A 23,789-nucleotide genomic window follows, 5' to 3' on the forward strand; every position below is an offset into this window, starting at 1 on the left:
GAGGGATGGCAGGAGGTGTTGGGGGATGTTGAGGGATGTTGAGGGATGCCGAGGGATGCTGGGGAGATGTGAAGGGATGTTTGGGGATGCTGGGAGATTTTTGGGGGATCCTGAGGGATGTTGGGGGAATGCTGGGAAGACGCTGGGGAATGTTTGGGGATGCTGGGGGATTTTTTTGTGGATACTGGGGGATTTTTTGTGGATGCTGGGAGGATGCTGGGGAATGTTCAGGGATGCTGGGCGATTTGTCGGGATGCTGGGAAGATGTTTGGGGGTGTTCGGTGGATGCTGGGCGATGCTGGAGGGACGCCAGTGGGATGCTGGGAAGATGTCTGGGGATGTCAGAGGGATGTTGGGGAGCGCAGGGGGATGCTGGGGGATACGGAGCTGCCCAGCCTGGCCGCTGTCCCATCTCCCGGGCGGTGGGTGACCAGCAGAGGGCCCGGCTCCCCTCCCGCAGCCGCTTTATCCTGCCCAGCTCTCCCCGAGCGCCCAGAGCCGCGGCCGGAGCGGGACCGAGCGGCTGTGCCCGGACACAGCTCCCGTGCAGCCCCGGGGGCCGCGCTCGGGGCTGCGCCGCCTCCGCCACACGCGCTCCCGGAGGGTGCGGGGACCATCGCGGGGGCACCACGATGCCTTCGCCGGCGCTTCTCCTCGTCCTGCTGCTGCTGCTGCTGGCCCCGGGGGCCACGGGGATGCGAAGCGGGGCTGGGACCGGCAGCCCCCACCGTGGCCAGGGTGTGGAGGGAGGCAGGACCCTGCCCACGGTTTCCCAGGACATGCCGGAGGTGCAGGTGATGAGAGAGAGGCCGCGCCGGGGGACGGAGGAGGACTCCAAGTCGGTGCAGCAGTACGTGCCGGGGGTGCGGGTGGAGTTCCCGCGGCCCCTCAACTCCGGCAGCCTGCACCCGACCAGGGCCCTGCTGCCATCCAGCACAGACCCCTCGGAGCAGCAACCGGGGGTCCCCACGGACAGGGACAGGCTGGAGCCCCGAGCCAACCTCACCACCGTGTCCGACAAGCGGCTGCAAATCCACAACCCCTTGTACCCAGTGACCGAGAGCTCCTACAGTGCCTACGCCGTGATGTTCCTGTCCCTCATCGTCTTTGCCGTGGGCATCATCGGAAATCTCTCCGTGATGTGCATCGTGTGGCACAACTACTACATGAAGAGTGCCTGGAACTCCATCCTGGCCAGCCTGGCATTCTGGGACTTCCTCATCCTCTTCTTCTGCCTGCCTGTGGTCATCTTCAACGAGATCACCAAGAGGAGGCTGCTGGGGGACGTGTCCTGTCGCATTGTGCCCTTCATGGAGGTAAGGGGCTGCACGGGGCCCTGGAGGGATCAAGGACTCAGCTCCTCTCTTCCCTCCTGCTCTGGGGCACTCTGTGCTGCTGGTGGCCTGGCACAGGGACTGTGTGCCAGAGACCCCCACGGTGAGGAACAGCAAGGAGCCAAGGGACAGTCCCAGTAGTGACCTTCCCTTTGCCTCTGTCCCAGGCCATTCCTCAGGCTCTGCAGCCAGCACCAGCTCTGCCAGGGCTGGGAGGAGCCCATTAGACCCTCTGTTGTCCAGCCAGCATGGGCATTTCTGTCCGCAGGGTCCCTCCATTTGTCTGTCCTAGTCCCAGCTTGACCCCCCCGAAGCCTGGGGGCTCAGCCTCACAGTGTGCTGGCCCAGAAACTGCCCACTGTGGGCTGTTGAGGATGGCTCTGGGGCAGGGGGGTGCAGCTGGGCAGCAGTGGGGTGGGACAGCCCAGGAATTAGGTTTGGGACCTGAGATCTGTGTTTGTCCTGAAGCCTCACGCGTGACAGGCTGGCCACGCTTGGGGAGAGCCAGGCACCCACTGAGAAGGCCACAGGGACTGGGGTGGCAGAACATGGCAGAATGAGCAAAGCTCCCTCAGATGGCAGGATTTGGAATGATCCTGCTCTTGCGCTGGAAACAAACCCTTGTTGATATCTCCCATCCTCAGGGGAGCCTGGGGTCCAGCTGTCCCGCTATGTGCCCTTATGGGACAGACAGATCCAACCTGCCATGGAGCATCCACCCCAGTGTTCAGGGCTCCCAGCTGCTCCATGCCCTGCTGGCAATGGGACAGTCACCTCCCTGTGCCCCAGTGCCTTTGTGCAGCACCTGCAGTGGCACAGGGGTCCCTGGCTCTGCACAGCCCTAGCAGGGGATGCCAGCAATGCCCCTGAGGCCTCTGGGTGCAGGGTGATGGACCTGCACCCTGCGTGTCTCGTTGGGCACAGCCCCAAATCTGCACAGCACAGCCCAGCACGTGGATGTGGTGTTTGCTGGGGGAGCTGTGCAGCCCCCCTGCTTCACTATGTCCCTGCCCAGCAGGCAGGAGCTGCCCCTTTCCAAAGCCCAGCCCAGCCTCTCATTAAATGGAGTGTTTGCCCCATCCATCCTCCACCACAGGCCTCCATCTCTGCAGCTGGGTGGACTCAGAGAGGGGCAGGAATTTGCCCAAGCAGGTTCAGTGCTCTGGGAAAGGATGGGAAAGGAAGGGTGATACCCCCAAAGCAGACCCCAGTCCTGAGGAGGATCTGCCATGAGCTGCTCACGGGCTCCCTGTCACTGTGGGAGAACCCTGGGGATGGCACCAGCAGGCACAGGGATTCAGCAGCACCAGGGTGCTCCTGGGACAGCTTGGTGCTGGAGGAGGCAGGAAGGGACAGGAAGGATGGGATGCTGGTGCTGTGGAAGGACGAGCATGGCACAAACTGGGAAGTACGGTCCTGGTGAGGGGGCTGCTCCTGCTCAGCCCCCCAGAACCCAGTCCTGTGCTGCCCTCCTGCCCCTCAAAGCACAGGCAGAAAGGGGCTCCAGGTTTTCACCTGGGACTCATCTGCAGGGAGCCACAGGAACAACAGAGCCAAATCCCTGGCAAAGGGTCAGCCATGAGAGGGGGACCTGTCTGCAGGCCAATGGTTCATGTCCACCTTGAGTGGTTGAGGCCACTGGACAGACACTGTGAGAATTGGACCTCCTGGCCTCACTGTGTAGCTGTCCAATGCCCTCTGGGGGGGCACAGAGACAGGTTTTGGGAGCACAGCTGGTTACATGGGCTCCTGGGGACAGCCCCTGTGCAGGGATTTGCTTGGGCTGACCAGTGGCACTGGTCAGCATCCTGCATCCCTACCAGGGCACTGGAGAGCATCCTATGCTCTGCAGGACCAAGGAGACCAGGAGAGACAGAAGAGCCTGTGGAAGGGTGTAGAGGGAGGAGGCAGCAGCACCAAGAGTGAGGGAACTGGGCCAATGTGCTGGGTGCTGGCTGTGGGGCAGAGCAGGGTACTGGGAGCTCAGGGTGACTTTGGGCAGAGGAACTGGGACATGCTGGGAGGTGGTGCTGAGTGCACGATGCTGGTGCTGGGCACAGGATGTTGGTGCTGCTCTGGTGCCCTGATGCTGTGTCTGGGAAGATGCTGCTGTACAAAACCAACAGTGCTGCTCAGTGCTGGCATCACCCTGGTCATCAGCTGCTGGAGGGACCAGCCCAGGACCCAGGAAAAGGCTGGAGGGGCCAAGGGGGCAGTGTTCTGGGCTGCTCCCCAGGCACCACGTGGAGCCTTGGGATGTTTCCTGAGTGCTGGGAAGGTCTTTCAGCATAGGGTGATGTTTGATGGCTTCGTGAGGCCAGGAATGGCCACAGCACGAGGGGCACCAGCATGTGACTCTGCCATCATCCTGGCCAAGGGCTGTGGGACTTGGCTCCCAGCTCTGGGGCTGGGACTGGGAACGCTGATCGTGACCCTCGGTGCCTGGCCAGTCCTCCCAGAGCCACAGCGACTCCCCTGCCTCCTTTGGCCTCCTCCTTTGGCAAAGGGGATGTTTTTCCTGCCATTCTCAATGCAGCGGAAATTGCCCCAAGCTGATTTGGGACAACGGCGCCTTCAACTCCCTTGGCCTGTCCGAGGAGAGCAGGGCAGGGACGAGCCAGCATGGGGGGGCCTTGAGAACCCTGGGAAGGTGCTGGTGGGTGTGATGGTCCCTGCTTTTCCTCTGCAAGAGCCATCCAGAATAGAGGAAGAGCCTAAGGGACAATCATGTTGTTCCCGCTCTGGCTGGATGGACAGGACAGACAAACATCCAGCAAAGCTTCTCCCTTCTGCAGAGAAGGGAGCTAGGCAAGGACTGTGGGTCAGGGGACATAGTGATCCACTGTCATTTCAGGAGTCACAGAAAAGTGGCTCTAACCCTGGGATGCAGCCACAGGCTGTGACCTCTCTACAACCTTGGAGGAGGTCTTGTGGTCTTGGGTAGCCAGGGGTTTGCCACAAGCCTGGTAGAGCCAACCTCCTGGTGATGTCCCTGCAGCAGGGCTCACCTGTTCTGCCTCCTCCCTCGCCAGGTATCGTCGCTGGGAGTCACCACCTTCAGCCTCTGTGCCCTGGGCATCGACAGGTTCCATGCAGCCACCAGCCCCCAGGCCAGCACCCGGCCCATCGAGCAGTGCCAGTCCATCATTGCCAAGCTGGCTGTCATCTGGGTGGGCTCCATGACACTGTCGGTGCCAGAGATCCTGCTCTGGCAGCTGGCGCAGGACACGTCACCCGTGAACGGTGTGGTGACGGAGTACTGCACCATGAAGCCCTCGTCCAACCTGCCCGAGTCGGTCTACTCGCTGGTGCTCACCTACCAGAACGCTCGGATGTGGTGGTACTTCGGCTGCTACTTCTGCCTGCCCATCCTCTTCACCATCAGCTGCCAGCTGGTGACGCGCCGCATCCGCGGCACCGAGAAGAGCGAGTGCCGGGGCACCAAGCACGGCCAATGCGAGAGCCACCTCAACTGCACCATCATCGCTCTGACCATCATCTACGGGCTCTGCACCACCCCCGAGAACGTCTGCAACATCGTGGTGGCCTACATGTCCCCCGACATGTCCAAGCAGACCTTGGACCTACTCAACCTCATCAACCAGTTCTTCCTGTTCTTCAAGTGCTCGGTGACGCCCGTCCTGCTCTTGTGCCTCTGTCGTCCCCTGGGCCAGGCCTTCATGGACTGCTGCTGCTGCTGCTGCGAGGGCTGCGGCCCCGACACCGCCTCCAGCGAGGGCAGCGCCGACAGCAAGCTCAAAACCGAGATGTCCTCCTCCATCTTCTTCGACAAGCCCCGGGAGACACCCCCCCCGCTCCTGGCCCTCGGCACCCCATGCTAAGTGCCACCGGGGAGCTGTAGAGATCGTTCCACCACCTCCTCCCAAGACCAAACGTTGTTTTGCCGTTAGTGCCCGTGTCTGGATTGTGGAATAAGCAGAAGAGACGGCTCAGGGGGCTGCGTCGTGGGCTCCGAACCCAGCACTGGGCAGGTGGAGCTTGAAACCCTGTGGCTACGTCGGTGACCTTCTTGCCTCTGCCCAAAGGCCAGTGAGGACATCAGCACCCTCCTGTCCCGGCTGCCCAGCTGAGCTCTGTGGGGTTGCTGCTCTGGAGATGGAATTGTGCCGGAAAGGTCCCATCTGAAACCACGGAGGGTGGCCACGGTGGCTCACAGAGGACACAGCAAACACAAACTGCCCTTGTCCTGTCCCCTCCCCTCCTGCCAGCCCCTCCACAGTAGGAGAAGGTCCCAGTGACTGTATCCCATGGATCCAAGCCGTGCCCTGTATGAGCTCAATAAACCAGTAACCTAGAGCACATCGCAGCTGCAGCCACCGGCACCGCTGGGCTGAGCCCCGGCAGCCCCTTGGATGGCTCTTCCCTAAACCTGGGGGGCTCTGGGGTGGGCATGAACAGCTAAGGGGGCATGAGGGCAGAGAAGAAGCTCTGCCAGGGCAGGCAGCAGCTAGAGGAGGTGGGGAAAGGCCCCTTTGCCCCCTCCCTCTGGGATGACACTGAGCGGTGCCTGTGGGAAGGTTCCCTCTGAAGCATCAGGCTTGGGATGGTCTCTAGGACTTGAACTGGTCCCAGTAAAGCCCTGCCAGCCCAGCACTGGGCTGTGGTGCCCCACAGCCTGCAAGGCAGCTGTATTATGCAGGACCAAGGTGCTGCAGCTGCACAGTGCTGCTGCCTGGGGGGGATGTGGGACCACCACCCCCAGCACCCCTTGGAGAGCCTTGGGGTGAGGACATTTTACCCAAACCATCCCACAGGGCTCCTGGCCCTCATCCACCTGCCCATTGCAGGATAGGATTGTCCAGAGAGATGGTTTCAGGACATAATGCTTTCCAGCCCCACATCCCCCCCCTGCCCACGGCTCCTCTATGGGGTGGGGGGTGGTGGCTCGGGGAGCAGCAGGGCCGCGGATCTGCCTGAGGGCAGGCTGGTCACGGCGGCCCATCCACCGGGGCTGTTAGAGCTCCTTGTCCCAGCTGCTGGCAGCCGCCCCAGCCCCCGAAATGCCGGGGCAAGGGAGACGGTTGCTACGGGCAGTGAAAGCGAGGGGCTCACTGTGGGCTTTGTGCACAACACCCACCGGGCTCCGCTCGGGCTTTGCTTTCACAGCTCCGTTTCCAGGGAAACAAAAGCCCCAGTTTTCTTCCGAGAGCACAAAACTGGGTTTTTCCTTTCATCCTCCTCCCCCCCCCTCCCCTCCAGTGCTGGGTCCCACAGTTTGGGAGAAGAGGGGTCTCACCCTGGCACAGGGATGAAGGGGGGTGCAGAGCCCAGGCCGTGCTCCCATATGTCCCCTCGGGGCCAGCGAGGTCCCCACGGGGGTTCGAGGGCAGTGGGGGCAGTGGGGGGGGACATCTCTCATGTGCCTGGTCCACGTAGCTCAGTCCTGAGCCTGGGCCAAGGGCGAACAAAGCTGGGCTTGTGCTGCGGCCCCGCGGGGCTGGATGGGTGGGGAGGGGGAGCGCGGGCGGGGGCAGGGGAGGTGCAGGCAGCACCATCACCATGGGCAGCACGTGGCCCCACAGCAGGCACAGCACCCCACAGGCTGGGCTGAACCCCAGGCCTGCTGCCCGGGCACCTGCCAGGCACAGGGTAAAGCCCTTGGTGTGGGGGGGGTGGGCAGGGGGCCACCCCCTGGGGACAGAGAGTGGAGGGACCCCAGAAGCAATGGCCACAGCCCCCAGGGCATATGGGGCAGGAGGCCACCCCCAAAGGACACAGGGAGGGCAGGGGGATGCCAGCAGCAGGAGGGGGCAGGAGCACTGCAGCCCCCCCTCCAAATCCAGTCTGGCAGCAGGGCCCTGCAGCAGTTCTGGTACCTGACAGGGGCAAAGGAAGGTCCCTCAGCAACAATGGCCATAGATGGAGTCTCCGAGCTCGTCTTGGTACCCAGGCCAAGGAAATGAGGCATGCAGAGGTGGCTCCAGCCCCTCTTGGTAAGCATGGCCACACAGATGGTGCTGCCTGGGGGACAGGGACTCCCATCCTGGGCAGGGCTCCGAGGGACGGGTGGCAGTGATGGTGAGGAAGTAACGTGACTGCAGCCACACCCCCAACGCAAAATTGTTAATTTATTATTAGGAGGCAAAAAAAATTGTACAGTTACAAGAATCATTCCCCAACAGAGGTCAAATCTGAGACAAAATACCTTTTTAAAAAAAAAAGGGAGGAGTGGGGGGTGACAACACTTTACAAGTCATTAAATTAAAAAAAAAACCAAAACCAAAAAAAAAACCAAAAAGAAACCTCTCTTTGTGCAATTCTGCAAAAACAAGAACAGAAGATAAACCCCTGGCCTGATGCCCCAGAGCTGAGTGGGAAGAGGCTGAGAGGGGCCCTGCAGCCACCCCAGCCACCCCCACCCTGTGCCTCAGCCCTGCACTGGGACTGACAACTGCCTCTCCCCTGCACACCCACCCTCCAGCAGCCCCCCCCAGCACAGCTGAGTCCTCAAAAACTGGCCCCAAACAATCTGGCCAGGCCCCCAGGCTGCACCTGCAGAGCCCCAACAAATCATCACACGGTACAGATGGCCACAGCCTTCCTCACCCCCAAAACCTCCCCTCATCCTCCTGCCACCTGCAGACAAGGACCCAACTGTGGTCCCCACAAGCCCTGCTGCCCCCTGCTCCACAGCTCCCATGTCCCCCAGCCAGGGCAGCACAGCAGGAGGTGGCATGGGGAGTAGGGAATGGGGAGCAGGGCACAGGGAGCAGGGGAAGGGGAGCAGGGAATAGGGAGCAGAGCACGGGGAGCAGAGCACAAGGAGTAGGGAATGGGAACACAGAATGGGGAGCAGGACACAGGGAACAGGCACAGGGAGCACCTCCCTGGCTCCAGTGAGCAGTGCTGAGGGTGCACAGATGCTCTGAACGTGTCTCCAGGTGCCTCCATGTGTCCCTCCCTCCCCAGCGTCCCCACGGGATGTCCCCAGCCAGAGCAGAGCCAGCAGCCCCAGCCAGGCACAGGTGATGCCATTTGGCACATGGGGAGCCAGGGCAGCCACCCCAAGAGGCTACAGGGGGCTGAGCCAACTGTGGGGCAGCTGCACGGCAGGAGCCAGCCCCCCACGCCTCCAGGGGCTGCTGGCATTGCTGGGCCCCCTGCACTGGCACCAGTCCCCCAGATCAGCCCACCCCGAGCATCCAGGCTGGGCAGTGGGCAGGATTTGGAACAGGCACAGGAGCAGGGGACATGTGGGGCAGGGGGACAAGTGGCCCTGGGCCCCAAGGAGGGGCTGGGGCAGTGGCACATCAGCCAGAGGCAAGGGGGGGAGGCTGATCACAGTGGCTTGTTACTAATCCCTGTCCCTTGGAGCCCAGGGGCAGCATCACCCCCTCCCTCAAACCCTGCCCATAGGACTGAAGCCCGAGGCAGGGCAAGGTGGGCACCTCCTGACATCCCCAGCATGGTCTCTGCCTGGAGGTAGCAGCAGGACATGCAGGGAAGGGAAGATGGAGCCCCAGGGGACCTGCCTGCAGCTGGCACAGTCCCATCCCCAAGGGCTGCCTTCTGCTACCACCCTCCTCTTCTTCCCAGCACTGACCCCTGGCCGGCCTCGGGGAGCCCCAGCTTTCCTACTGCTCACAGGGCCCAGTTTAGTAACAGCACTATCCCTTAAATTAAAAAATTAAAATATATATACATATATATATATACTGTATACACAGACAACAACAGAACAGTGCCAAAATGGAGGAAGAGAGGGAGAGAGGGGAAGGGAAGAGAGGAGAGGGGAGGAGAGGAGGGCAGTCGGACATTTTCTTTACAATAAAAACAAGGACTCTGCCCCAACATGAGCAGAGTCTGGGGTCCCCTAAAAATACCCATCTAGAGAGAGAGCTGGAGGGACAGAGCAGGAGAGAGGGGCATGGGCTTGTACAATGGCATCTTCCCGATCCGAGCCAAGCCCGCGGGATCTCAGCTTCGCCTGGACTTCGAGTGCTGGATAAGCCACTGTAGGGTGATATCTGCAGAGGCAAGGGGACACTTACAGCCTCTCCCCCTGGCTGTCACCCCTCCTGTACCAACACCTGGGCACAGGCTGCCCTGTCCCACTACACCCCCAGCCCTCGGCACTCACCGATGTTGTCCTTTTCTTTGCAGGAGATGGAGTAGCAACAGATCTCTCGGTCCTGGATCGCGGAAAGGTTCCTGTGGGAGAGGAGCAAGTGCTGGCTGCAGACCCTGGGCTTTGTGGGGCAGCCATGGGAGACACTTCTGGGCAGCCCTTGGGGAGGGCTCCGAAACAGGGCACACTGAAGGAACAGAGGCTCCCCAGGAGCTGCAAGTGTGTCAGGAGAGGGCACCAGCACTCCATGCCTGAGGGGCAGAGGTGGTCTGGGGGGGGCTGGGTGATGGGGCAGGAGGGACCTGATCTCACAAGAGAGCCTGGCCACAAAATTTCAGAGCTACCCCTCAAGCTCTGCAGCCAGACAGGGCAGGGAGATTTTGGGAGTGGCACAGGGCTGGCAGCACAGGAGCTGCACATGTGCCCACAGTCCAGGGGGTGGCTGGAGGGAGGAGTTGCTGTGAGTCAGTGCAGCATCCCAGATCCCCTCTGTGGGGATGGGCAGGAGCAGTATCAGAGGCCACATGCTGGCATGGCAAAGGGTGAAGGGACAGGAATGTGGATGGTGTCACACACCAGTGCAGGGTCCAACCTCCCGGCCCCCAGGGCTGTCAGGTGAGCAGTGCCTATGCCATGAGTGGTGCAGAGCCATGGGAGGGTGACCAGAGCAGCACCCCCAGGGAACCCACCCCCAGTGCCTACCGTGATACCCCTGGGGAGCCTGGTCCCAGTGTCCCCAGCAGTACCCCCAGGGAGCCTGGTCCCAGTGTCCCCAGCAGTACCCCTGGGGAGCCTGGTCCCACTGTCCCCAGCTGTACCCCTGGGGAGCCCAGCTCCACCACCCAGCACCACGCTGTGCCAGGCCCACACGCCACCGTGTGGCACCCGGGACCCAGCCCTGGCACTGGTGGCTCCAGCTCCTCCTTGTCTCCACAAGGTGTCACCTCAGATGTCCTCAGCCACCCGTCTCTGGCAGCCCACCCCGGACACCACAATGTCACCCCAGATGGGTGACCGTGCTGGCAGGGACATGGCAGAACAAGGGGGTTCACACTGTGTCACAGCCCCACTGTGGCTGCCTGGGCCACCGGCAGACTCACATCTTCTCGATGAGCTCCTTCTCATCCAAGGCACCGGGCAGGTCCCGCTTGTTTCCCAGGACGAGGACCTACAGGGACAGGGCACACCTGAAGCTCCCGGTTGCCAGACCAGGCAGGAAACTGCTTCTGCCACCCAGAAGCAGAGTCTGCTTGTGATTCAAGACAGCCCTAGCCACTCCACCAGGATGTCCCAGCTGGAGAAACCCCCTTCAGCAGCAATCAGGAGGCAGAGCACTTCAATTAATTGCCTTAATTAGCCTGTGTACAGCATCTCCTGTGCATTCTCTACTCCCAGCGTGGAGATGGCCCCAGAGCAAATCCTCCCTGAAGGGCACCAGCATCTGTTGTGCCATCTAGGACATTCTCCCAGGAGCCTCTTGCTGTCTTTGAGCAAAAAGTCAAGTGACATGGCTAAACCTGACGTTACCAGCACGAGCGAGCTGTGTGTGCCGGGCGGAACCCACTCCACAGGCAGCCAGCGCCAACCAGCACCAGCTGCTTGCACCATCCACTGATCCCTCCTGATTTCCAGGCTGTTCACATCCTCAAAGGCATTCTCAGACTGTGCAAGGAAAATAACCAGCCGGCAGGACTGGTTTGTCCCTCCGGAGCACCCACACGACTGTCACCTGACAGGGGCAGTGCCGAGGCTGCATGTCCAGGGTGAGCCGGGGCTCTGCAGCAACACAGGATGCAGCATCTCCCCCTTTCAATCCTGAGGCTCATTCTCCCCAAGGGGAGCGTTCAGAGGGCTACAACTGCAGCCTGGTATGTCAGGAGCTTAATTTAGCTGGCAGAGGACTTTTGGGATCTGTGGCAAGATCCTCAATTAGCTCCTTTCAAGGGAGGCTGGTTTGGGATGCTCTGTGCACATCCCACCCTGGCACGTGCAGCATGCCTCATGCTGTGCCACGCCCCCACCTCCTGCACAGTCACAGCCCAGGAGCCACTCTCCCAGGAGACAGGACCTTAATGTCACACCATAAATTAGGTGCAAGAGGACAGACTGAATACATGGGGGTCTGGTCTGTGCTCCCTGCCCTAAAGCTCCCTCTCTGTTGCTTGGCCTAGCTCTGGCCTAGAAAGCTCCCTCAGGAGTGCAGCAGGGAAGGGACCCCCCCAAGAAAGGGGATTCCTGCCCTGAATCTGCTCTGCAAGCCCTGGCAGTCCCCAGCCTTGGGATGATAAATGGCTGTGGGCACCGACTGAGGCAGCAGCTCACCGGGATGCCCTGGAGCTGTGGCTTATCCAGCAGGTTGTGCAGTTCGTTCTTGGAGGCCTCTATCTTCTCCTGGTCAGCAGCATCCACCATGTACCTGCAAGGGAAGGGACACCCCTAAGCACAGGTGCCCAGGTCCCCATGCCTTGGTGCTGTGCCCGAGGTCTGTGCCACCCCCAAATCTCCTCCCATGGCAGCTCACTGCCCCCACTGGAGACTGGGCCATGGAGGTAGTGGATAACAGGATCCTTCTGCCAGGACCCCTCTTCCCAAGGATGGTTGTGGAGCTGAGAGCCCCTCATATCTCCCATTGGAGTGGGGGACCACCCCGTCCCCATCCCTGCAGGTGTCCACCTGCTGACAGCAGGGACAGTCTGGGCAAGGGAAGCCTGGGTAGCAGAAGCTGCAGGACATGTGTTATCCCCAAGCACCCAGTGAAGCTCATGTGCACATGGCAGCTCCCATGGAGACACCCAGGATAGAGGACAAGTGGAGAAGGCAAAAGGAGCTGATGATGGAGAGGAGACATTGACCCAAGAGGGGGAAGGACCTGATCATCCCATCAGTGGGGTAATCCTGGGAGGGACCATGGAGAAAATGGATGTGAAGCTAGCAGTCAGCAATGCTGCTCTGAGCAGACAGGGAGATTTAGGGAAGGATTTCGCTCTTATGGGCTGACACTCATCCTGCAAAGGATATTAGAGAAAATTTGTCCCCTGAAAGGGTGGTCAGGCACTGGAACAGGTTGCCCAGGGCAGTGGTGGAGTCACCACCCCTGGAAGGGTTCAAAAACCATCTGGGGACATGGTTTAGTGGTGACCATGGCTGTGTTGGGTTAATGGTGGGACCTGATGATCTTAGAGGCCTTTTTCAACCTTAATGATCCCATGATAATTCAGTGGTTCTAACTCCTGACTCAGGTGTCCAGCTCCACCAGCAAAGGCATCACAGCTCCCCTCACAGCCAGCCCAGTATCCTGGGGTGGGGCTGTGCCCCCACCCACTGGTGAGCTCAGCATCAGTGTGTGTGTGACAGTGGAGCTCTGGCTCCCAGGATACTCACACGATGGCACTCACTCCACGGCAGTATCGCTCCCACATGCTGCGGAACCGTGGCTGGCCACCAATGTCCCAGAGCTGTGACAGGGAGATCGGGGTTACTCCAGTGTCCTGTCCATCACCCCGGTGCCCCAAGTACCCCAGTCCTGCCCAAGACCACGTGGCCACCCAGGGCACTTTGTCCATGCACCAAACCCACCCCCATCCCGTCCTCTTCAGCTCAAACCTAAGGAGGAGGCTCCCAGCTCGGTAAGGCAAGGAAACGCCTCAGGAAGGGCAGCTGGCATGGAGGGACCCCTTGGCCCAAGCTGGGTGCTCCTCCCCATGTCCACCACACCTCCTGGTCTATCCCTGAAGCATTTCCCATTTCAGAACACTCAGCACACTCTCAAAAGTGTTCCTGCAGCAGCCCGAGGTCCCCAGCCATCTTTTCAAGCATGTCTCACAGCTATTTCCCAGTTTAACTCAGGGCCCTTGAAAGATCCAGAAGGGGTAGAACCTTCCTCTCCCTTTGCTTCCGAGGCAGAGACCACCACTTGAAGACATGACCTGTTTATTCCAGTACTCCCACCCTCAGCAAGGTGACCACATCCATGAGTCCCCACCAGCAAGCCAGAAGTACAAGGAAACCTCCAGCACTGCAGCCTGGACTGGCTCTTACTGCACAAGTCTGAATCTCCCACATCTCACCACCTCTTCTGGTGGTTACCTGCAGGACCCTGACAGGGCAGATGGTGGAATCACAGTCCCTGGAAGCGTTCAAAAAACATGTGGATGTGGCACTTGGGGACATGGTTCAGTGGTGAACATGACTACCATGTCATGGGGGGGAACAGCTTAGAGGAATTTTCCAACCTTAACGATCCTAGGATTCCATTCTGTGATTCCCAGCTGCAGTTGCATTCCCTGGAATCCTTCAAAGTCCTGCAGAAGAGCCACCAATCTCCCCTCCCTCCACCTTTCATCCCAGTAGCCCTAGCCAGCAGTAACACCTGCATCTTACCTTGATGGTAACATTCCCCTTGGTGATCTTCCTCATGTTGAAGCCAACCGTCGGGATCATGTCTTCGTTGAACTGTCCTGACTGGGAGGAACAAGGTGAGACAGCGTTAGGGGGCAGAGGAACATGGCCAGCCAGCCCACCCCAGCAGGGCAGCGAGGCTGGCAGCCTGCCTGGGATAACCCCAAAGGCTCTGCCAGCCCTGCCCCGGGCACAGCACAACCTCCAGGTCCATGACAGGAGCACAGAGCCCAGAGACAGGACACTGCCAGGTGGGAATGGTGTGTATCCTGGTTCCAGCCCAGATCAGCGGGATGGGGAATGGCCAAGACATCTTGTTATTTGATACCACCTAAGATCATCACCACGGGCAAGGAAAAGGGACTCTTGCTTGCTTCCAAGAAGGGCATTCCTTTCCTGTCCCTTTCCTGTAGGGAGAAAGTGTGGTGGGGGAGGGAAGTCATCCACCATTGTTTCATTGTCCCGGGCTTGGTGAGCATTTTGCATGTTAATCACACTCTCTTTGTACACTTTTGTTATTAGTATTGTTGCTGTTACTGGTCGTTTTCTTGTCTCATTGCTGTTACCAGTAAATTGTTCTTATCTCAACCCCTGATCTTTGCCTTTTGTGCTTCCAGTTGGAGGGGGAGGGGGAAGCAAGTGGTGGGAGCACTAAACTGGGGGAACACCATTCCTAAACCAGGACACTTCAGCTGCTGCTCGGGGCACGGGGAGCTCCCAGCCTCAGCCCCAGACACACTGTTGTCCCAGTGGTCAGGGTCAGGAGACAGGAGCTGCCACAGCCCTTCACCTGCTGCCTCCAGCAGCCTCCTTGGGACTCAAATCAGGTTTATTGCCTGTAAAAGCATCCGGGAGGCCACGCTGTGGAATGCTGGGGAGCCAACAGGGAAGAGGGTTTGCTAACCAGGTTAACACAGACATGGGGATTTTGGCCATCAGTGCCAGAAACTTGCAGGAGCTGCCAACCATGGCCAAGCTCACCCTAGCAGCTCTTAAAACCTCAGTTTCTTGAGGGCTTTTCTGGCTTTTCTCTTAGTTAACACGAACCTCAAAACGGGAAGGCAATTTATTCTATTTTCTGATAAGCAGATTTTTGAGCCAACGGCTCCTCCAGACCCACATCACCAGGTCCCCAGGGTTTTCCTGACCTCTTCCAATGTCTCTGCAAAACACACCACTTCCCTTTTTCATTTCCCCTTTGCATCCAACAGCAAAACCCAGCAGCCAAGGGGTGTCCAGGCCACACTGCACCCAGAAACCACTGTGGGGAATGGCAGGGAAGGGTGCAGGGAGAGGAGGGGGAGCAGGTAGAGATCCGCAGGGGATGTCTCCTGTGGACTGAGGTTCAATACACAACTTGGCTTTATGAAATTAAGAAATTCACAGGCTTTGATCGGCAGACACGGAGAGCAATTGCTGAAGAGCTCTAGGAAGCTGCAGGCACCTCCCTCAGGGATCCCAGACCACATCATGGCATCTGCTGTCTGTGCAAAAGCCATCCAAGACATAGTTCAGGCAGACAGAAGTTTATTCCAGAAGGGATGGGCTGCAGGAGCCAGGAGACACCTCCTCTTTCCTCCATGGGGAAAGTGAGGCACAGCCTTGCTCCCTGTCCCAAATCCTCTCCCCCCTGCAGCACCGGTCTCCAGGGGCCAAAGGACCAACAAAAAACCACTTGAGCTGTCCAAAACAGGCTGAGACCGTGACACATTGTGGTCCAGGATGGCCTGCCTGTGGTCCCTGCTGTCCCAGCACCCACAAAAGCATCTTAAACGTGCTGCAACGTGCTCAGCTCCTCCTGCATCAGCTGCTCTCTGAAAGCAACTCTCAGTGGTGGAAACACAGTGTCCCCTCTTTCCTCTCCGACTATCCCTGACGGTGGCACCTTCAGCACATCTTCAGCTCCCTGCAGGGTCCAGCCATCCACAGTTCCACTGCCAGGAAAGCAGAGACCACCTAGCTGGAGACATGCAAAAGCTTCACTGGACACATCCTTGCCCCCCCAGATTTTGGTTATGCAATGGACACAGCACCCATGCTGACCCTGGAGATGATACCAAGCCACACCAATCACTTGGGAATGCAATTCCACTGGGATGCACAAAAGTCCTTGCAGGCAAGATGGATTTCGTGGCCACAACTGGCAGATCAGGTCTTTACAGGCTCCAGTTCATTGCTGATTTTGCCAGGGTTCCCCAGCACTCTGCCCAAACCACTCTGCCTCGCTGCCCTGCCTGGAAGGCAAGTGACCCAACACTTCCCAGTTGAGTTACTGGGAGAGGTGGCCAGGATTCAGCTTTTGCAGGGGCAAGCAGTCCCCCCAGCTCATGATGAGCCCCATCCCCTGCCACAGGCACAGGGACACCACATCACTTGCCACTTCAGCCATCATCCCCTGCTCAGCCAGTAGCCAGGCCCTCGGTTTGCTGGCACATGCAAAGAGGCCACCTCAGCCTCCACACTGCAACCACCAGCTCTGGTGAGCAGCGTGTGGGTGGCCAGGTCCTGCTCTTCACTGTGGTCTCCACGGGGCAGAGGCAGCACCCCAAAGCACCTCAGGTTGGGTGTCTCCCACCAGTGCCTGGACCATTCCCAAAACTGCCCAGCCTGGCACTCCTGCAGGATCTCCTGCCATGGAGCACTTGAGACCCTGACAAACCCTGTCCAAGCTCCAACCCAGGGGGAAACATGGGTGGGAAGTTTCTCACCTGTAACCTCCACATCCATCCTCTTCAGCTGGCCCTGTGCCAGTGCAGAGTGGGAGTGCCTGGCAGCCCGAGTTTTGCTTGGTCTTCCATTGCTCTTCCAGCTCTTCTCCAAGAGCTAAACCAGCCCAGCTCTGCCACACAGGCTCCCATCCCTCAGCACATCTCTATCAGCCAACAGACACCTGACACTGAGCACCCCATTCAGACAGGAAAAAGCCAAATTCAAGCCAAGCCTTTACCCTTCAACAGGGCTTACAGCTCTCTGGGGCTCTGAGTACCACAGGGCACCTATGGCACAGAGATCCACGTCCCTGCAGAAGGCACTGGAGGGGACAGGACTGAGAACAGGGAAGAGGGGCTGCCACCTGGGCCAGGCAGGATGGAGCTACCCCAGGGGCTGGCAGCAAGAAGGAAGTGCCACATGGGTCCAAGAGACAATCCCAACTCTTGCCCCAAATCCTCAGCATGCTCTGATTTCAAAAACTTCATGCAGAAGGATCCTATTGAAGGGGCCTGTGTTGGGCAGCCCCCACCACTGCAGGCAGCAGCCCCAGTTGGGCAAGCAGGGTGCTGTGGGACAGGGATGGGCCCCTCCATCCCGGGCAGATGGTCTCACCACCACCACTACCTTCATTACCACACATGGTCTGGCTCCACAGCACCCCTCAGCTTGGAGATCCAGCATCCCAGACCATGAGCATGGTGGGAAACCCACAGGCCCCTCCTGGCCCTGCTCCCTGCACTGCTACTGCATATGAAACAGGCTGTGCTGCCTTCCCTGATGCCATGGGCCCCATCTCCAGGGTACTGGGTATGTCAAGAGCAAAAATGGGATCTGGGGACAGCAACCAGGCCATGCATGTGCTGACCCTAGAGCCCAAGTGACACTGGCATGGCCAACACTGCTGTAAGCCCAACTGAGCCAGCCAGGACGATCCATCCCACTCCCTGCAATGCAGCTAATGCACATATTTATTTTTTTTTAAGAGCACAGTATCACTGAAGCTCAGGGGTTTTTTTTCATAAAAATTAGGTTCCTCAGATGAAAGGGAAAATCCTTGGGTTGCTTTTGCTTCTTCAGCACTGCATCAGAGCCCAAAGTATGCTGGACAGCAGCGCTGAGGCTGCGCTGACCCAACTCTCTCTGTGAGATGCTCCCAGCAGCTCTCCAAGGACAGGCAGCACAGCCTCAACTCTGAGGGGAAGCCAGCAGCTCTGTGTAAGATTTGCAGCAACGTCTGGTCCCATCTCTGTCCACAGAGACCCCACAAATGCCTATAACTCTATCAGTTGCTGCCCTCGTTCAGATGTGCCTGCAGTGGGGCAGCATCTGCACAGAGGTGGTGGTCACACGAAGCACTGGTGACTCAGCTTGCTGCTGGCCTAGATTTTGGGGTGCTGGACATGTGGAGCCCCCACTGGCATCAGCACTACTTGATGGCAGCACAGTCTGTTATAGAAACCCTGGAGAACTGGTTGGATGGTGCTGTGGTCCACAGCTCAATGTCCAGGTGGAGGCCAGTGATGAGTGGTGTTCCTCAGGGGTCGCTGTTGGGACCAGCACTGTTTTAGAACAGAATCACAGAATGGTTTGGCTTGGAAGGGACCTTAAACACCATCCCATTCCTCCCCCTGCCATGGGCAGGGACACTTTCCACTAGACCCAGTTGCTCCAAGCCCCGTCCAACCTGGCCTTGGACACTTCCAGGGATGGGGCAGCCACAGCTTCTCTGGGCAGCAGAGATGTCACCATCAGAGACCATCCCATGACAGAATGTCGTATCTCTGTCGGTGGCATGGGCAGTGGGATCAAGGTGCTGAGCACACTGAGCTGTGTGGTGCAGTCGATGTGCTGGAGGGAAGGGGTGGCATCCTGGACCTGGACAGGCTTCAGAGGTGGGTCTGTGAGAACCTCGTGGAGTTCAAAAAGGCCAAGTGGAAGATCCAGCACCCGTGTCAGGGCAATCCCAAGCATAAACCCAGTCTGGGCGGAGAAAGGCTGGAGAGCAGCCCTGAAGAGAAGGACTTTGGGGTGTCGGCAGATGAAAAGCTTTAACATGTCCCAGCCATGTGTGCTGATGCCCAGAAACCCCCGTGTGCTGGGCTCATCCCACAGCGTGGGCAGCAGGGGAGGGGGGGATTCTGCCCCTCTGCCCCGCTCAGGTGAGACCCCACCTGCAGAGCTGCCTCCAGCCCTGGGGTCCCAGTATCAGAAGGACGTGGAGCTGCTGGAGCAGGTCCATAGGAAGCCACAGAGATGCTCTGAGGGCTGGAGCCCCTCTGCTCTGGAGAGCTGGGGATGTTCAGCCCGGAGAAGAAAAGGCTCTGGGGAGACCTTAGAGCCCCTTCCAGTACCTAAAAGTGGCTTCTAAGAAAGATGGGGACAGACTTTTTAGTAGGGTCTATAGTGACAGGACAAGGGGTAATGGTTTTAAACTAAAAGAGGGGAGATTCAGACTAGATATAAGGAGGAAATTTTTTGTAATGTGAATGGTGAGGCCCTGGCACAGGTTGCCCAGAGAAGCTGTGTCTGCCCCATCCCTGGAAATGTTCCAGATCAGGTTGGACAGGGCTCATAGCAATGGAATATGTCCTGCCCATGCCAGGGGTGTTGGACAAGGTGACCTTTAAAGGTCCCTTCCAACCAAAACCAATCTATGATCCTGTGATCTTGGAAAACCACCACTTGTCCATTTTTCCTTGCTTATGTTGACAGAGATTGCAGCAGCAAGACAAGACCATGCCCCATTCAGATTCTTCTCCTTTTCTGGAAACACAGAAGAAACCCCTCCAAAAACCTACCACCTTCTGCATTATGAAGCTGAGGTGCAAAGACACACCTGTGGAGGGCCCAGGTGCTGCACCTGGAGGCAGAAGGACCACAAGGCAGCGTGAGGACCCATGTCTACCTCCACCACACCCTGGCCCTGCCAGATCCCATGCCAGGGGCATGGCCCGAGTTACTGGGAGAGGCAGGGGTCAGACAGAGTGGCACAAAGGCATCAGAACAACATCTACCTGATTCTCCCTCAGCATCTCCACCAGCATTTCTACCGCTCCAGCAAACCTTGGAGACCTTGCAGACCTGGAGCTGCACCTCCCCTCCCAAGCTGAGGCACCCAAATGCATCCTGCTGAGGGGGCTCAGCTGGCCAGTGAAGGGGTCAGTGGCTCTCCAGGGATGGGTGGGAGCAGGCACTGAGCTCTGCAGTCCTCCAAGACACTCTCAGGACATGCCTCCACCAGCAGTGCTGTCAGGAGAGCCATGGCATCCATCATCCTACCTGATGCCACACACGACGCTGATGTGGTTTCACAGAATGGTTGAGGTTGGAAGGAACCACAGTGGGTCATCTGGTTCAGCCTCTCTGCTCAAGCAGGATCATCCCAGAGCACGTGGCAAAGGATTGCATCCAGACTCCACACTTGCTCTGGGCAGCCTTTTCAGTGCTCAGTCGCCCATGGAGTAAAGAAGTTCTTCCTCATGTTCAGGTAGAACTTCCTGTGCATCGGTTCCTGCTTGGTGCCTCTTGTCCTATTGCTCAGCACCATCGAGCAGAGCCTGGTCCATCCTCTAACAGCTCCCTGCAGATACTGACAGACTGGATAAGGTCCCCTCTCAGATGACTCTTCTTGAGGCTGATCAGGCCCAGTTCCCTCAGCCTGTCCTTGTAAGAGAGACCCTCCAGTCCCCTCATCATCTTTGCAGCCTCTGCTGAACTCACTCTAGGAGCTCCATGTTTCCTCTTGCAGCACTGATCTGAATCACTTCCTGAGCAGGGCTAAAGCACAGGATGGTGCCCCAGACCCCCCACCACCCAGGTCCGACACCCCGGCACCTGTGGCTCAGCTCCCCTGGAAGGCTCTAGCACAGGTAGAACGTGTGTGGTGTTAAAAAGCAGCAACACACTCTTTTGTTCTAACCATGGCCTGCACTAACAGGTTTTGGGCCCCAGCACCTCCTGAGGAGCTCTCAACACCCTCGAGTCACCCTCATCATCACCAGACTGGGGAAAAGGCAGTGAAAAGCCCACTGGCTTCAGGTTAAACAAAGACCGGGTGTGTTTACAGCTTTCACTCCTCCTTGCAGGCAAAACTTCAAGTCTCAGCTCCCAAGAGCCAGGAAAAGAAAAAATAAGCCCTGGAAAATGAAGGTCCCCAGGCAGGTGACCCAGGAGGAGTCGGCCCCCGGATCGTCACTGCCTTCAACAAAACCCTTGCCAGCTCTGACTGCTGGAGGGAACCACCCACCTTCCAGGCAACCAGAGTCCATTTTTCAGTCAGGTGCAGCTAAAAATCCTGGAACACAAGGACGGCGCCGACCCCCCCGGAGCAGCTCCAGCCCCAGCATCACTCTGAGGGAAGGGGAGCACCTCTTGCACCCACAGAGATGTCTTGTGAGATCTCTCCAACAACGCCAAAATCCCACTCTTCTCGGTTCAGGCTCTTCCCCTCCCCAAAGCCCAAATTACAGCCCAAAGCACAAATCACAGCTATTTCCCCTTCCAACATCCCCATTGCAACACCCTAAAGCCAGGCACCTCCAACCCTTCTCAGGCAGTTCCTGTCGAGTCGGTATTTTCTGTGTCACGCTGCTACTTCACTGTCCCCAATACCTTCTTTCCAGGACGTTTTCTCAAGGGCTGGTGCCCCTTTTCGTGTGCATGTGCCACAAAACATGAACTTTCCAAATGAACCGAGCTCAGCCACTAAGCCTGACTGCCCTGCAAGGGTGTCAAACCCCCCACCACAGACCTGTTACACCGGCAGGCCATGGTGGGTGCCAGCTCCAGCCGCCTCGAGAGCTCCTGTAATTCCTCCAAGTCCCTTAGCCAGCAATCCTGGCTAAGCAGAGAGAATCCTGGTGCACAGGTCTTCCACGTGGGGTTTTGCCCACAGTAAAATTGCCTGTAACAAGGTGTTTACTCGCAGGAGCAAACCCCACGAAGCCCACGCTGAGACCTGTCTGTGGATGCAGCTGCGTGAGGAGGAGGCACGTGGGGAACAGGGAGCTGGGCAAGATGAGGACCAAAGCAGCAGGAGCCTGGAGCACCAAGTGGTGACTTCCAGCAAAACAGCTCGAGACCTGGAGTGCCATCATCTCCAGGGTGAAAAAGCACTTTGGGGTGTCCTTCCTCTGCCCCCAGACACTTCAGGAAGAACATTTTTGTCCCTCAGCACCTGGCACCAACGGAAACCTCCCGAAGAGCACAGCTCCAGTACAAAGAAGCCTCTAAACAGGTTGAAAATCCCCTCTGACAGCCCAGCACCTTCCAGCACACTGAGTGAGCAGCAATAATTCCCTGTGCTTTCAAGCCATGGCACCGAACAAGCAAAGTGCAGGGACAAGGAGGGCAGTAGGGCAGCCAGGACAGCTGGAAGATCCACATCCTCCTCCCTCCATGAAACCCTGCAGGAGCGACAGCCCAAACCTGACCCTCCAGGATCCGCCCACCTCGCAGCATCACATCTGGAGAGGGCGAGAGCAACCCAAAAAGCAAGAGGGGAAACTCCACCAAGCATCCCCAGGGGTGAAACCACACCCTGGGCTCTGGGATCCCGCTCCTGATCTGCGGCTGGATCCAGGGACCCCGTGGACGAGGCAGCACAGCCGGGGAGAGGCCGGGGTCGGAGGGGCCCGAGGCGGGTGTCACTGCCGCGCTGGGGTGTGGAGCGTGTGCTGCTGCAGCACCCGGCACCCACAGGACACTGCTGCCGGTGGGTGCTGCCCCAGGAAGGTCTCCGGGCAAACACCTCCTACACCGGCCCCTGGGCAATGAAGGCTGGTGGCACAGAGCCCAGCAGGGTCATCACGAGGCCCCCCACCTGCGCGTCCCGGCAGTGGCAGGGACGATGACAAAGCTCCTGCTGCAACCCGTACGAGGGCAGGAGCTTCCCGGCTCCCAGGGCCGACGCTCCCGCAATCCTGGGCGGCGGCAGCGCCCACCCAGGGCACCAGAACCGGCTGCTGCCCACTGGCAGAGCCCCGGCCGGGAAGGGCAGGAGTGTTCCGTGATTCCTCCCCAGGGCCTGCTCCGGCTCCAAGAGCCGCGCTTGGTTCCGGGGATGTGGGGAGCAAACGCTGGGGTTTGCCTGGACCCCTCCCGATGCTGCTGGATCTGCAGCCTGCACCCCACACCGCACCCTGCACCCCAGAGTGTGCCCCCACTGCCTGCAATTCGCACCCCACCCCACCCTGCACCCCACTGCCCAAATGCATTTCCAGGCTGGGGTGTGATAGGGCGGAGCCATTCTGGGGAGCACCCAAGGGGGTGTAATTGGGGGGCTGCAATGGGGGGGTGCAAGGGGGGGCAGTGGGGGGATGCAATGGGTGAGGTGCAATGGGGGGTGCAATGGGGGGTGCAATGGGAGGGTGCAATGGGTGAGGTGCAATAGGGGGATGCAATGGGGGTGCAACAGGGGGATGCAATGGGGGATGCAATGGGGGATGCAATGGGGGATACAATGGAGGGTGCAATGGGGGATACAAGGCGCAGGGGTGCTGCCCTGGGGTGGCCCCACTGCTCCCCGGGGTGCCCGGGGATGGGGGGGATGCGGGTGTTCCCCGGGGGGATGCGGGTGTTCCCTGGGGGGCTCACCGCGATAACGTTGACGAAGGTGGTCTTGCCCGAGTACTGCAGCCCCACCAGGGTCAGCTCCATCTCCTCCTTCCAGAACAGCGCCCGGAACCAGTCCAGCAGCTTGTTGAAGAGCGCCAGCATGGTGCCAGGCCGGGCCGCGCCGCGCCGAGCGGGGCCGAGCGGAGCCGAGCGGAGCCGAGCCGGGCCCAGCTGGGCCGAGCCGAGCCGAGCCGAACGGGACCGAGCCGGGCCGAGCGGAGCCGAACGGAGCCGAGCTGGGCCGCGCCGAGACGAGCCGGGCCGAGAGGGGCCGAACCGAGCGGGGCCGAGCCGAGTGGGGCCGAGCGAGGCCGAGTCGGGGCGGGGCCAGTCGGGGCGGAGCCGGGCAGGGCCGAATCGATCCGAGCGGGGCCGAGCGGAGCCGAGTCGATCCGAGCGGGGCCGAGCGGAGCCGAGAGCGTCCGGACCGGCCCGGTCGGTGCCGATGGAGGCCGAGCCGCCGCCGCCCCCGGTATTGTCCGAGCGCAGCCCCCCCGAGCCCTCCCGAGGCACCGGGTGGGGCCCGAGCGCCGCCGCTGCCGCGCCCTCTCCCGGAGCGGAGGACCCGCCGCACCGGGCACGGGACATCCCGCCCTGCAGGACACCCCGGGACACCCGGGACACGCTGGACACCTCGAGAT

General features: G+C 59.4%; 2 protein-coding genes across 2 annotated transcripts; one reads left to right on the forward strand and one right to left on the reverse strand.

Annotated features, from left to right (window-relative positions):
- The first annotated feature begins 479 nt into the window (after window positions 1–479).
- GPR37L1 (G protein-coupled receptor 37 like 1) lies at window positions 480–5,656 on the forward strand. Its single transcript, XM_032710701.1, has 2 exons — window positions 480–1,316; window positions 4,367–5,656. Exons 1-2 carry the CDS (start codon window positions 633–635, stop codon window positions 5,174–5,176), a joined length of 1,494 nt encoding a protein of 497 aa, XP_032566592.1. The 5' UTR covers window positions 480–632; the 3' UTR covers window positions 5,177–5,656.
- Window positions 5,657–7,403: 1,747 nt separating this feature from the next.
- ARL8A (ADP ribosylation factor like GTPase 8A) lies at window positions 7,404–23,340 on the reverse strand. Its single transcript, XM_032710702.1, has 7 exons — window positions 23,128–23,340; window positions 13,804–13,884; window positions 12,805–12,878; window positions 11,746–11,839; window positions 10,524–10,591; window positions 9,436–9,506; window positions 7,404–9,322 (listed from the first exon to the last, which is right to left on the reverse strand). The coding sequence occupies exons 1-7, from the start codon at window positions 23,248–23,250 to the stop codon at window positions 9,273–9,275; spliced, it is 561 nt and encodes a 186-aa protein (XP_032566593.1). The 5' UTR covers window positions 23,251–23,340; the 3' UTR covers window positions 7,404–9,272.
- Between the last annotated feature and the right edge of the window lie 449 nt (window positions 23,341–23,789).

Source organism: Chiroxiphia lanceolata, chromosome 25 (assembly GCF_009829145.1).
Source record: "Chiroxiphia lanceolata isolate bChiLan1 chromosome 25, bChiLan1.pri, whole genome shotgun sequence".
Taxonomy (NCBI): domain Eukaryota; kingdom Metazoa; phylum Chordata; class Aves; order Passeriformes; family Pipridae; genus Chiroxiphia; species Chiroxiphia lanceolata.

Coding starts and splice junctions, on each gene's coding strand:
- GPR37L1 (XM_032710701.1), top strand. CDS start 633: ATGCCTTCGCCGGCGCTTCTCCTCGTCCTGCTGCTGCTGCTGCTGGCC. Junction 1,317..4,366: donor GCATTGTGCCCTTCATGGAG/GTAAGGGGCTGC, acceptor CTCCCTCGCCAG/GTATCGTCGCTGGGAGTCAC.
- ARL8A (XM_032710702.1), bottom strand. CDS start 23,250: ATGCTGGCGCTCTTCAACAAGCTGCTGGACTGGTTCCGGGCGCTGTTC. Junction 12,879..13,803: donor AGGGGAATGTTACCATCAAG/GTAAGATGCAGG, acceptor TCCCTGTCACAG/CTCTGGGACATTGGTGGCCA. Junction 11,840..12,804: donor CGTGGAGTGAGTGCCATCGT/GTGAGTATCCTG, acceptor CTTCCCTTGCAG/GTACATGGTGGATGCTGCTG.